The 14775-nt window shown below is 37.4% G+C and overlaps 1 protein-coding gene across 1 annotated transcript in view; it reads left to right on the top strand.

The window, feature by feature from the left end:
• The window catches only part of OTOG (otogelin), a 175218-nt gene that overhangs the window by 70905 nt on the left and 89538 nt on the right, over positions 1-14775 (top strand). The window contains exons 23-25 of the mRNA XM_030560499.1: positions 11007-11114; positions 12680-12818; positions 14368-14502. Of these exons, the coding sequence (XP_030416359.1) occupies positions 11007-11114; positions 12680-12818; positions 14368-14502 (382 nt within the window). The remainder of the gene's footprint in view (positions 1-11006; positions 11115-12679; positions 12819-14367; positions 14503-14775) is intronic.

A 14775-nucleotide genomic window follows, 5' to 3' on the forward strand; every position in this document is an offset into this window, starting at 1 on the left:
ACTCTGCCTTTGCACCTGTTGGGGATTCCCCTATGCTAGGGGAATCCCTGTCAATAGACTTGTAGATGTCTTCTGCTGTTTGTGCTGTTCAAGCAACGCAAGAGAGTGGAACAGGAGAGAAAATCTGCATCAAAATATTGATTTGTAGCGCTTCAGTCTTTTTGAAATAACATGTTTGGCCCATAGGTCAAAAAGGATGAACACCACTGACTTATGGGGTCATGATCAGTCTTATGCACCTTGGTGTATAATATGCAGATTTAACTGGTACTACAAGGGGAAAATTAATCAAAACAGCTTCAGGTGAAGAGAATCTCCACATTGTCTAAGAAGCTCCTTCTCCACATCGTAACAGAGGGGCCTTGGGATGAAGCAAAGGGAAGTTGTAGTGTGTGGGATTTTTTTGTTTTGTTTTTAACATGTAAACATGTCAGAGGAGGCACCATTATTTTACTTGGGACTGTAGATCCTAACTTATTTGGAGGCATTATCAAAACTTCTGTACCTCATGAAATTTCTAACTTCTCCACTAAACCTGAATGACTTTGCCATATACCTGTTCAGTATAGCCAGCAGGATTTTATGCATGCTCCAAGCAGTATTGGGTAGATGATTATGGATAAGCTGCATACCCCATATCATTTGACCCGGGTATTCAAGATACCTGTGCCAATTAAATATTTCTTCTTAATGTTTTATTCTTGATTAAATATGTCATATGCTGTCAGCACTTAAAGATTTAAGTAGAGGACAAACATACCTCCGCTATTATAAACTAAACAAAAAGGCTGGGAACAGCCAAGATATTCTCTGGTCTTTGTTTTCTGATCCCTGCTGACACTATGAAAAGAAGATGAATAGATGAGCATTCCTTTACAAAGAGAACTTTCACTCTTCCTTATAGGTGAGCTTTGTGGAACACTTTGTAGATATTTCAGTATTTTAAATAAGCATGTGCTCATGGGAGAGGACGCATGCTCATGTCTTCCAGGAGAGAGAATTGACTATCAGGATATTCCCACTGCATATTCCTTTTTGACTATCCATTTTCTAGTACTTCATATTGGAAAGATCAACAAGGAGCAAGAATAACAGGGTAATCTATTTTTTAAAAGTTAAAGTAACTTTTATCATTATTAACACAGATAAGCTGGGAAAATCTAATTTACTTTATACAGGTGTTTATTCTCATAACTTTAATCTAGTAAATTCACATTTCTGTGCAGGATAATGAATCTTATCCAGAGCCATAACACAATTCCATATACCTTGCATACTAATTTCATCTTATTTAACCTGAAAAGAATCAACAAGACCTCAGGCCTTCCGATGGCAATAACACAAACACAATTGAGAAGGTGTAGTCAATAGTTTGCAGTGTCCATAATATCATTCCATCTTCTTTGCTTGGCTATACCTATTTATTAGATCTTCCAGAAGCTTTTCCCTTCTGTTATTTTTCCCTCTCTACATCATTTAAGTCATAATCAGCTGGTGTATATGTCCCATCATATGGGAATCATTTGCCCTACTCAACTTCTGCTGAATATTTGTCATCTTTACAACATCCATTTGTGTTTGATCAACCTCATCGGTATCAGTTTATTTTGTTCAAGCTCCAAAAATGGTAACCAGACATCATGAAATCTGCTTGATCCTTATATAAAGTTAGCTGTCATTTTTTCCATTGTAATGATATTCCATCCCTTATTTCTTCATGCCACTAATCTTGGGATCAATCTTTTTTAAAAAAATGAACAGTCACACAACTGCTGCTACTAGTGATTGTGTTCTCAATGGATCCTGAGAGGATCATCATCTACCATCTCAGAACTAAGCAATGCAAGTGAAAAACCTCAGCCCTTGGTCTTGGAAGTTGGAGGCAAATTGTGATCTATGTTCATACAAAGGTGTGTATCATCTTCTTCACAACTGCCACCCGATAGTCCTGCTACTCATCCCTTTCTCATAGGACTTCTGTGTTTCCAATCATAAGATATGTAATTGGCTCTTTCTTAGTTCCATGCTATTTGCTGACCATCTAGAGATCTATTATGTTACTAAAATTTAGCTGGAAGGATTAGTAGGAGTGACCTCTTTGAGTGAGATACTACAAAAGGGGTACTGGAAAGGAAGCTCTGATTCTATATTAGAAAAAACAGTGAGGAGTCCTTGTGGCACCTTAGAGACTAACAAATAGTCTCTAAGGTGCCATAAGGACTCCTCGTTGTTTTTGCTGATACAGACTAACACGGCTACCATTCTGAAATATATCAGAAAAGAAAGGTGAAACATCCATTTCTAGAATCTGTGTCATTTTTGTGTCCTGGACATGCTGTTACTTGATATAACTCCTGAATATTCTGGATAAATTGTGTCATTATATACAGTTAAAAAGCTCAGTCTGCCTGTGATTCTTTTGCTTTTCTTGCTGTGCCCACCTTTTAAGAATGGCCTTGTTACTGTGATTCTCTTTGGTTAAGAGGCATAGCTCTTTCTTGTGCAGAAATAATTCTAAAAATCTAAACAAATGTATGTTGGTATAAAGAGGAAGCAGTGTGGCCTAATAGATGGAGCACTGGGCTGGGACTCAGGAGAACTAACTTCTACTCCCAGCTCTGTGACCGGCCTGCTGTGTGTCTTTTGGCAAGTTACTTCATCTCTCTGTACCTCAGTTTCCCCCTTTATAAAATGTAGATAATGATACTGACCTCCTTTGTAAAGCACTTTAAGACCTACGAATGCAAAGCACTATATAAGAGCTAGGTATCATTATTAGAATAGGTATGTAGCGTTATAGAACATCATGTCACTACTAATCTCTGTCTCTCTGTAGTAAGCATAGACTAACTACTATGGACCTGGTGGTTGCACTAGTCTTAGTTCTTACAGAATACATTGGGGGAAAGAAGGGCCTTTCATTGTCTAATCCCAGCACTGCTCTAGCTGACTTTATTTAATGGACAGAGACATCACTAGTGTTATTTCTAGGAACATGCAACAGACTATCCATGTTTATGTTTGGAAACAACCCTCATTGATATATAATAACCTGCAAGACTAAAATAAATCATATTTTTAAACATATAAGAGATAATTCTGTTAGGTATTTATATTTGTATTCTAAATACATTGTGCTATGGCCCTCTCGTTAGGTGTCTATTTTAAGGAACCTCACACAGAGATGGGTAAGATGATACTGCTGCTGGTCCGTGACATTTCCCCCTTTAAATGTCCTGACCACATTGGCTGCAGCAACAGGGTCCTGACAGGCCATAGGACAGGCTGTCACACCTTTTACCTGCTCTTGACTTCCACAGATTTGCTCCAGATTTATACTAAGAGATCCTTGCGTGTAGCCTGCGTTTTGGGTGGCCAATTTTTTCAGCTCTCTCTAAACGAAGGGGTATTTAATGTTCCCTCATTCAACCTAAATGGAAAGTAGCTGTTTTGCCCATCAGTTTCACACCAGTGTAAAAGAGATAAAAACCAGGACCAGTGTGCCCAGTGATCATTGAAGGATGTCCTCAAGGAATAATCCACAAAATGATTTAGTCAAATGTTGGTTAAAACCAGCCTTAATGCAGGTGACAATGCTTAGCACTTGCACAGGACAAGAAGCAAACTTGGAATATATTTTTCTTGGTAGTATAAATCCCCAAACAATTATTTTCTGACTTGCGGTGCACCTAGCCATAAAATCAATAAGATATTATGTAGTTTCATGGTACTATCCTTTGACATTAGTGTTTCCAGATCACACTTTTTCATTTATTAAATAGTAATGAGGGGGTTGTTTTTGTTTTTTCCACTCTAGACTAGAATGCAGTTCATGAAATGCTTTTTACTATGGCTAGGCCTGCTCTGCACCTTTGGAGAGCTATATATTTTAAAATGGTCTTGGAGAACACTCTTTCTTAGTATATATGGCTAACATTGGGCAAAGTTGACCAACTGGGTCATTTTTTTCTTAGGCTTAGGCTTGCTCTTATAAATTAGAACCACAAAAAAGATGATATTAAGTAAACTGAAAATTGCAGCATTCCAAGTGTAATGAGATGCTATAATCCATCCAGAAATATTGTGCCTGTTTCCCTCCCATCCCCCAAAATGAGAATTGCTTCTTATTGTATTTTTGTAATAAACAGGTCGCATACCAGATCAAATAACATGTAAGAAGCTTAAATGAATTCCTGAAAGGTTTTTTAAAAAGAAAAATCATCACTTTTTAATTTGCACAAAGTAAACAATGCATTTAATGTAATCTTAAAAATATCTGTCTATGGCCAGATAAATTTAACAATGTAGGAGGAATGTAATTTTGTCTCCAACATTTTATAAAGCCACCTTTTATGACAAACATACTTTTGAGTGGTGTCACGGTGATCATATCTCCTGCACCATGCATAAGATATAAATTCTCAAAGCTCAGTTGTAAGTCCTCTCCTATTGGTACATGTCAAAATATCATCTTTTCCAAATGACTTATTCATGTTTTTTATTTACACAGGATTTAAGGAAAGAGCATTTAATTTTACATTTTTAATGCAAAAAAACTAAAAACAATATGCACTCTGACGCTTTGTTAATGGGTACCCCCCAAACTCCCACATGATTCACCTTTATTAACCTTTTCCCCCTCATTGCTCTTTTAAGTTAAACAGAGATGTGGGATGGTCACTCATAAATACTTGAATTCCTCAGGATCAGTGGATACCTGTTTGCCTAAGTGTTGGAGGCGTGTTTGGCTCTGTACTCCACTACCTGCCCATTAAAGCATTATGCTATTATATATACTGAATCAACATCTATTGAAGTACAACCTCCAGCTGAGTGCTTCCAGATCTGATATTCATACTGGTGAAGTGGTGTTTGCTGGTGTTGACTTCGGTTTTTCAAAAGTATTGTTATAGGATGACTGATGGGATAGTACGCTATTGAGACGAGGAAGGGGACATAAGGAGACTTTTTGTTTCCTCGAGACTGAATGTACCTCTAGTGCTATAGTTAAAGAAGCAAAAGTGAATACTTTGTTTCTCTTACCGTTTGCTGTATTTATTTGCTGCTCTCTAACATGCTGCAGTGCTTCTAGATCTCCCCCAAATGCCAGGTCTGTTTATTTTCTAAGCACCTTTTCCCCACTAGTCATGCTAAAGGGGTACTAATGAATTCCAGAAAATGCTTGCAATATATCAAAGATAGACTTACCATTACATTGTTTCCTGTTCTAATGACATTTTGAGATTTTAGAAATTCATTGGTTGCATTTTCAGGTTACACTTTTAAAAAACTTATTGCAGTGATCACCATTTAAGTCAACATTTGCCAACACTTACCACACAGAAATTTGAGAAGTCACGTTTCTTTCCTATTGTGAGCATAGGAACATATTATATCTGTGTTACTGACTGATAACTCATTGTAAATGTTGACTTTTTAATGTCCACCACTATAGCCCTTTATATTATTGTTACAATGTATTATATTGTTACCTCTTTTGACCCCAGCATTTAGCCAAAATTCAGGGTCTAGCAAGTTATTTCCATTAGGAGGAGAAATTGATGACATGGTCAGTTATTTCTTTGGTTCAGTCCTGTTTTATTTACAAAGAAACGGTCCTGTTTCCTGAACACGGAAGGATCAAATGGCAGGAGGCAGTTTCTCTGCTCACCGTTCCAAGTGTCTTTCCAGCCAGCACTTCAGCAAAAAGCTCTCAGCTTTTTCTCAGGATAATGCTACAAGCTGTTCTCTGGCAGTCCTTGGCTTTCTCCTGCCTTCTCTGTGTGTTTCTGTGGTGCATCTGCCCCTTTTCTCTCACACACAGACACACAGCCACAATCAAATGAATCCCCTACCTCAGGATTTACATTCGGCATGCAGTGAAACCCTTCTATCCACACAGTTTGATTTTTGAGTGGCCTTACATGTAGCATATATTTTGGATGGACTATTTTTTCAGCTCTCTCTAAATGAAGGGGCATTTAATGTTCCCTCATTTAACCTAAATGGAAGATAGCTGTTATATCCACCAGCTTCAGTGAGATTGCTCCTAGCCACTAGCATAACAGTATCATCTCTACCATCTTCTGAAGTTCATTTTACTTCAGAAGTGACACATTTCATTTTGCTGAAGGTAGTTCCTAACAGCAGGAAACATATATATTATATTACAGTTATTATAGTTACAGTTGTTTTACTTTTTTCCCCCTCTGTGAGCGTAGTTGAGTTCAATTCAGATAGTTCTTATGCTAACATTGTGCAAAGTACAAAGCAGGTAGCTATTTGATTTGAATCCAGAAAGCAGCTGCTATTTATTAACTGGCAAAGATGCATAAATCTACTCATCTGCTAACTTCCCTTGAATTGTCCTCCTTGTTGAAAACTACTTCAACCATAAAGTGAGGTTGGTCATTTAGCAGATAACTTGTTATTCTGCTATGCTACAGGTAAAAACTACACAATCCAACAATATTTCATCTGGCACATATACATATATACACATTCATACCAAGAAAAGCATGATTGATTTTTTGATTAATTATATGTGAATAGAAAGTTCCGACAACCACAGCTCAGGAAAATCTAATATTATCCTCTCAGTCAGACATGAATGACAGCAATTTTTTCTGTTTTTTTCTCTCACACACACCTTATCCTCACTGAAATCCTGACACTGTCTAAACTCTGGGCTGAATTCTGCCCTCAGTTTAAATACATGCAACTCATACAAGGCAATAGTGTGGCTGGTGTGTAAAGACAGAATTTAGTTCAATGTGTTTAATCAACACAATTTCTACACAAGAAACACTCCTGAGCACTCACTCACTTTCTGAGAGCTTGTCTGGATGAACAGTTAGTGCACAGTAAGCTGGGGTGTAAATTTGGAGCACACTAGCAGAGCGAAGAGATGCTCATAGGACAGTGGATTCAGTCTGTCCGAGCCAAAAACCACCTCCTGGAGCAAATGGAGGAACTGAGGGGACTGAGGTTGATGGTCCAGGAGAGGGCAGAGAGGTATGACAAGTGTAAAAGCATGGACTTTGAAGTATAAAGCATAGTGACTGCTGACCAGGAAACTTAAATCCCACAGAAGAATGGAGTAAGGATTCAAGCACCCAGGAAGATGCTGTAAGTGTGTGGATTCACCATCCAGTGAAGGACTTGGTATTGACAACCACCATTACAACAGTTGTATCTACTATGGAGGCTGCAGTATTTGTAGTAGCTTGTATGGCTACCCAACAAACCTAACTCCTACTGGAATAGAAAAAGGTAGAAGATAGGATTGTGGCAGTGGATAGGGTCAAAGAGGAAATGGCACAAATGCACATGCTACCGGTCCAAAAGGTTAAGGCCTTGCAAGAACACTAATAAAGCGCTCCTCAAGGGAGCAAATCTTAGCCTAAGGTATGCTGCAGGAACAGGACCTGGCCCATCTCAGAATTGAAAAAGACACCGTGGAACAGCAGTGTTTGTTGCTGCAGAAGAACCTGACTAAGCTTTTGAACTTGCTTAAGGTCCAGGTGGTGCTAAAGTCCAGCATGGCTAAAGTTAAAGACATGGAAAGCCTGAAGGCTGAAGTAGCCATCCTGAAAAAAGACTTGGACTCACGTAGAGTGCAATCACTTTGCATCATAAAGATGGATTGAGCCAGCAGGGACCACAGGCTGATGAAATTCAGAGCTGCCCTGTCCTAGGTCTAATGATATGGGATCAAAACAAAGCTGCAAGGCAAAGCCATAACCTGACCTCTGCTAAAAAGAAGAATCAAGCCAAGCCACTCAAAACTCACCAAGATTGTATAGTAGTCCACAGGTGGCGCTAGGGGTGAAAAAAGGATGGTGGTACCACACCCAGCGCCTAGGAGGCACTCAAGAGGTGAGTCCTCCCCATTACAGATGCAAAATGTTAGTGTTGCTCAAGATGCCACTTGGCAACCCTGTCAACCAATAGTAAACAGTTGACTATTCAAGAGCTCTTAAAGTGCCCTGACAATTAATTAATGTTACAACAGCATAATTCCGCCAGCAGGAACATTCTCCAGGAACAAATTAATTCCACTAGGCCCGCCAGTGAATCCTCTCCAATGGGGCCACTAGATGCTACAGTAATACTAATAATAAGCACAGGGTACAGCAGTTTTGTTGTGCCTCTGTTTCTCCTGTCAGCTGGTAAGAATGTTATTCATGGCATTGGAGTACACTCACAATAACTGGTATTTGTAGTTTCCCTCCCACCTGATACCTACCTTGCATCATGGGTGTATCATTTGTGGGCAAAATCTGAGGCGTTTGCAGAGGGGGAGAGAGAAGCCCCAGAGGCAAATTTGTGGGTGGGACCAGGGAATTTCACTGGCTATATGACTTTGCATAGTGGAAGGAAGTGAGTGAACCATGCACTGAGCCTACAGAAAGGCCAGCACTGTGGTAGTGACCATGGAGTGACTCTCTTGCTGGTGCAGCCTGTGGAGATGCTTCTTTACTTCTCAAGCCCAGGTACTTGAGCTTGGCAAAAGTGAGAAACATTTATCCCTTAGGCTTTTATTCACTCAAAAATGCCATTTTTGCTTCTAATAATCCTCTGCTCCACTCCCATGGACATTATTTAAATGAATGCAGGAGCCTAATAAGGTGGCAATGAATTTGATTCAATACAGGTTGAGTTTGATGAAGGAAAGTAGAAATAAGTGTACCCGTAGCACTGATCTTTAGGTTGCACGTAAATAGGTGGTAGAAATAATGTCTGATACTTCAGAAGAAAAGGGAGAGTTCTGGGCATCTCTAGATGGCATATTGTTATGAATTCTTAAATTGTTGAAATCAGCCTATTGGCTTTACAAGAGAGAGAGCTGTTATCACTTATTTTATCAAGTGTTATATTACAGAGATGGAACTTGCATTTGGTCTTAGCTTGTCAACCTGATGCTTTTTGTCTCTGAATGTGGCCTATTCAGTTTGTAGCTTAAACCAGTGGGAATTTTGGTCTTGTAGTTAAACTGTCCAATAAGTGACAGAAAACTTGAAATGGGTATAACTTACAAAGGACATTTCAAATACTCTAAAGAAATTATAGTCTTTCAGTTTAGTGTTTTCCTGGTGGTGGTACCGTGTTCCCAGTAAAAGAGCCCCAGAGTGGAGAAGTTCTTGTTGTTTTTTGTTTTAATTCATACTGAATTGGGGTCTAGGTTATAATCGCAGAACTTTGTTTACAAAACACTAATTCCCAGTGTACACAAGGAATAAGTGCTGTGCTGAATGCATTTGATGCAATAATTTAATTTTTCCTCTGCGTTCCTGCAGAGAAAAAAATGGTGACACCAACCAGTTTGTCCAGGAAATGACTATCAATGATGAGCTGCTCCCCTGACTCAGATAATCTAGCACACACATATTACAATGGTGAGCAACAGATATGACTTTTCTGAGTAAATTGGACTAGTCTAGTGGACTTTCTCAGGGAAATTCTCTGCATGCATGTAGCAGAGAAGAACTTTTATTCTTAAAATCTAATTACTTTTCAAAGAAACCAACATCAGCCTGGCAATACTTATGATTATTTCTTGCCCAAAGAGAGTAAATGTCAAAACTTGCCTTTTTTTTAAATTAAGATAATTTTAGATGTTATGGGGCCTTCAAGGGATCCCTCTCCCCTTTTCTATCCAAGTAGCATGTTTTTCTCCACAATTTCTGCACAGGAAGAGGAGTTTGCACCAGTAGAACTCAATGCAAGGTGGAGTCATAAGACTTACAACGAAGGGTCTACTTCCTACTATTGTATCTAACTAAGGATTCACATTTTTAAAAAATTCTCATTCTATAAATCTGTTTTTCACTGGTGACAACTGAAACTTCAGAAATCCATTAATGTGTCTTTGGGACCTTTTTGAATTCCCATCATCAAATGGTACATCAACTTGCACAAGAAAAAAATTGACACAGAACTTATGTTGGATTCATTGGAGAATTGTTACTCTGTTTTAACAGTTCATTTATCATTTGCTGTGTATTTTCCAAGTATTTGTGTAAATTTAAATAATTCCATGTATTTATGTATTAAGTCTATCTTTCCTGTTTCACATCTCCAGTTATTTATCCCTGATATGTTGGTTTCAGGGTTTTATTTTAAATTTTGTATTTGTTGCTATATTTTGTGCTAGTGAACAAGAATTCTCCCTTTCTTCATATGTTGTTGGAATCCTCAGATATTTTCCTGTATGCTTCTTGAAGTTCCATTTTTTTAATCTATTACATCAGTTACTACCTTTATAATCATGAATAAGAAATGTAAGTCCTGATTCTGTAAATATACATGCATGTGGTTAACTTGACCATTGAAGACACTGGAGCCACTCAGGCGGTTAAGCATTCGTGAGGAGAAAATACTGGTATCAAAGAGCTCTTTAATTTAGCAAAAAAAAGAAATAAGAAACAATGGATCAAAGTTAGTCAGACAAATTCAAGTTAGAAATAAGGGACAATTTTTTCACAGTGAGGGTTTTAACCATTGGAACAAATTGCCAAAGGAAGTAGTGGATTCCCCATCTCTTGATGTCTTCAAAACAAGACTGGCTGCTTTTTTGGAACATATGCTTTAGTCAAACACAAATTACAGAAGTAACTAGATGAAATTTATGGCGTGTGATGTACAGGAGGTCATTCTAGATGATTGATCTAATGGTCCCTTCTGGCTTTAAAATCTATGCATCTACAAATAACTCTTACGGAGTTAGAGCTTAGTGTTCTATTCCACTGTTTAACTTTAATTAAGGGTGGAATATTCAGATGCCTGTGAATGGAAATGTGTAAGTACTGGTAAAAAACTTGTATTAGGAACAAAAAATGTATTTTTGAGTTCCCAAAAGGATTTAAAATACTGCAGTTGCTTTTTAAAGAAAAATGTTGTGGAGTTAATTACAAATTATTTAAAAGATCAGTGAAAAGATTTATAAATGTATAGATCTGAAAAATATATTTGCATTGAATGCATACTTGATGTTTTTTTGACAGCCTTGTTAAACATGGTGATGCATGCTTTGAGCCAGATGAATGCCCATGTTCATGGAAAGGAAAGGAGTACTTCCCAGGTGACAAAGTCATTTCTTCCTGTCATACCTGGTAAGCAGAAATCTGTCTGGCTGTTTACTGTTCTTGATTATATTTTTCAAACCAGTTTCTAGTATTCCATCTCCAGTAATGTCATTTTTACATTTGGGTTAAAATAAATGTTAAAAATAGAACTTTTATTTAGAACTGGAATATTATCACAAGAGACTCCCAAGTGACTGAATAACAGCATATTATTTGGAAAAAGGGAGTCGCATTATAGGCAGGAGTTAGAAGAATCATAATCTTGACTATCAGTATCCCAACTTAATTAGATATCATTATATAAAACACAAACACATAGGGCCAAATTGAGAGGTGAGGTAAATGGCAGGATAAGTTGCACATTGCTAAGACAGCCTACATGGGTATATATTGGTTTAAGTTACATGCTAAGGAGTCAGAAAGGGAGACTGTATTGGAACTAACAAGCGTGCAAAATAAAGGAGAAATGGAGCCTGCTTTCATTTGCACCCACTTCTTCCTTCCTGACAACTGCTTCTCCTGTTAAAACCATTCACCTTCTACTCCTTCAGATCATAATATATGAATCAGTATAATTCAATATGATTAGTCACCATATACAGTAATATCCATTGTATCAGGTATTTCACAGGATGACTCCAACCCATAGTTTATTCATGAAATGAGACTTCCATTCATTTAATCAACGGGTATATCATAGTTATTCATTTTCAAACTAAATATATTACATGTGGCATAGATACATATTAAGAAAAAGAAAAAATATAACATACTATATTTAGTGTAACTGTGCTACAATTATATCAAGGAGCTGAGTCCCAAAGGCCTTTTTTGGGGGGAAAAATTTCCCAAAGTGCCAAAGTTCCATTTTCAAAAGAGACTTTGGGGATTCTAGCTCCTAAGTCTTACTGAAAGCCTTCTGTATGCTTAAGTCGCCTTTGAAAATGGAATTTAGGTTCTAAGGCTCACATAATTGAATTCTTAGGTGCCTATCTTCAGTTAGACACCTAAATACCTTTGAGGATCCAGGCCTAAATCACTTAAGCAAATCTGAATTTTTTTCTATCATGCAAAACTCCCTTAAATTAAGGACAGAGTAAGGACTGCTGGAACTGGACTTACTACTAATGTGTCACTACCTGATTCCAAGATTCAGCTTCTGTTCAAACTACTATATTGTATGCAAGCTATTCTTTGTTACATGTGTTTGATTTTTTATTGATGTGAACTACTATGTAATGTATTAAATTTGATAGTGAGACCATTTTCTTTTTCCTGGTTCAATATCAGAAATGCTGGTGTCTGGTACATTATGGAATCTACAGATTCAACATACAGTTCAGTGGATGTCGTTTCAAACTGTATCAATTCAACATGTAATATTTTTTTTCAGGGTGGGTTTTATTGATATCATTACTACATAACATTTCAGTCTGCAACCTATCCACACTCCTTAATACTTTCTAGAACTGTATTTTACTGGCTTTGCTTTTTTATTAATATTTCTAATTTTTGAAAAATGATCCGTAAAATAATGGTGATTATTTGTCTGTTTCTGCACTTGATATTACACTATTGATCATACTTTTCAGTATCTGCCAGCATGGGTCATTTCAATGCACCTTCCATCCCTGCCCATCAATGTGTACTGCATACGGGGATCGGCATTACAGGACATTTGATGGACTCGCATTTGATTTCATTGGAACTTGTAAGATTCATCTAGTTAAGGTGAGAATTTTTTTTTAATGTCTCCCCAAATCCAGATAAAAAATCGCAAATCTTGCAAAGATTTTTTGCTACTTTTTAAAAAATCTTCACTTTATTTAATATCACATTGTTTCATTTGTATGATTAACATTATAATTTAAATAATTTATTTTTGTATTATATACTAATGTTGAACAAAACGTATCAGCAGGAAAAAGACAAAATGTACAGTCACATCTAGGGAAACAAATGAAGCTGACAGGGCCTGAGGATCTCCAGGCTTCTATGACATGCAGAGTACAATTCAGCTTCCATTCCTCCTCCTGCTTATCAGTACATTATGTTGATTTTTCACCTGTCACTTTATGAACTTTGTCGCTGCTAAAACTTTGGGCCATGAATTAGTTAGAATGGTTTGAGGTTCACCCAGGCCAGTAAGGTGCTCAGTCAACATCTGCCTTATAATCCTGGGTATCTTATGGCTGTTCAGCTTTGGTCCAGAACTCTTACCCCAACAACCTACCAACAGCTCACAAGCCTCAACCTGGCTTTGCCCAACTTGTTTACTTCTTGCAGGGCTGACCTTAGTACCTTCCAGCCTTGAATTTTCCCCCAAATCATCCTATTGCAGGGACCAGTCCCTCTCACTACAACCTCACAGAAAAAGTATTAGTATAACATTCCAACTTGTGAGCTTACTAGAAGCACACACTTTATTGAATTTATAATTAAATCAAATGAGTTTATTAACAAAGGGGCATAGCTTAAGTGATAACAAATAAAAGAGATAGAGGTAGAGACACAAGCACATTAAAGTGCTTACAAGCACATAAAAGTGAAAATCACGCATCTAAAAGTCTAAAACATAATCTAGCAAGGTCTGGTCTTTGTTCAAAATGGTTTCTCTCACCCACAGCCTCCCTTCTAGTTCTTCACTGGTTGACCTGGCCAGGATCCATCACAGAGATCAAATTGGTTGGTTCCTTTGTTTCCTTACAGTGAAGGATAAAGATGGAGTCTCTCTGTGTCCCTTATATTACCAAAGAAATTGTCTTTACCTTACAAGTCAGGAAAGCCTCCTGGGGATTCAGTCTCCTGTGTCTCTCTGGGGCAGGATCCATGTTAATTCTCTGACTCTTGAGTTCAGACTCTAGATATAACCCCTGCTGGTTTAACTTGATGGCGTTGTTTACTGCTAATATGTAAATTAAGGTAAACCCACATTCCTTTGACAGACCTGTTTATTACCTTTACCTAGCCTAGGCTGTCTTTGTCTTAAACATGTTCTTGTAACATCATACAGAGGGGAACTAATAACTTCACCTATAAGGTTAACACTTGCATTTTACAGTTATATAATAACCAACATGTTATTAGTTTTCATATGATACGTCACAAGGCATATTTGTACAAATATTGCTGTCATGTGTAGGATGTGAATACAGGAGTGCCTGGGGTGAAATATACTTACAGCACATTGAGGTTACTGCTACGGAAAAGAAAAAAAATAATCATGCATAACTATAGCAGTGTAGTATTGATTCAGTTTACATATTTTTTTTTTCTGCAGAGCACTTCAATTACTAGTTTTTCAGTCATTACAGAAAACGTTAACTGCTTTAATACTGGAATAATTTGCAGAAAGTATATTTCCATTAATGTTGGAAAATCTTTTATAACATTTGATGATGACACTGGAAATCCAGTAAGTTTCACTTTTTAGCCCCAAAAAAAGGGAAAATGTATATTTGGGACTGGATGGTCTTGTCTATATACAAATACTTTAAAACTATGCTAATTAACCTGCAAATGCTTGAATCTCTTATACAGTAAATGCTGATTGCATTTGGCTAGTCCATTGGAATCATTGGGTGAAATCTAGGGGCCTGTGTTATGCAGAAGGTCAGACTGATGATCATAATGCTTGTTTCTGACCTTAAAATCTATGGATGAAGTCCTGTCCCCATTTAAGTCAATG

This window comes from Gopherus evgoodei, chromosome 4 (assembly GCF_007399415.2).
Source record: "Gopherus evgoodei ecotype Sinaloan lineage chromosome 4, rGopEvg1_v1.p, whole genome shotgun sequence".
NCBI lineage: Eukaryota > Metazoa > Chordata > Testudines > Testudinidae > Gopherus > Gopherus evgoodei.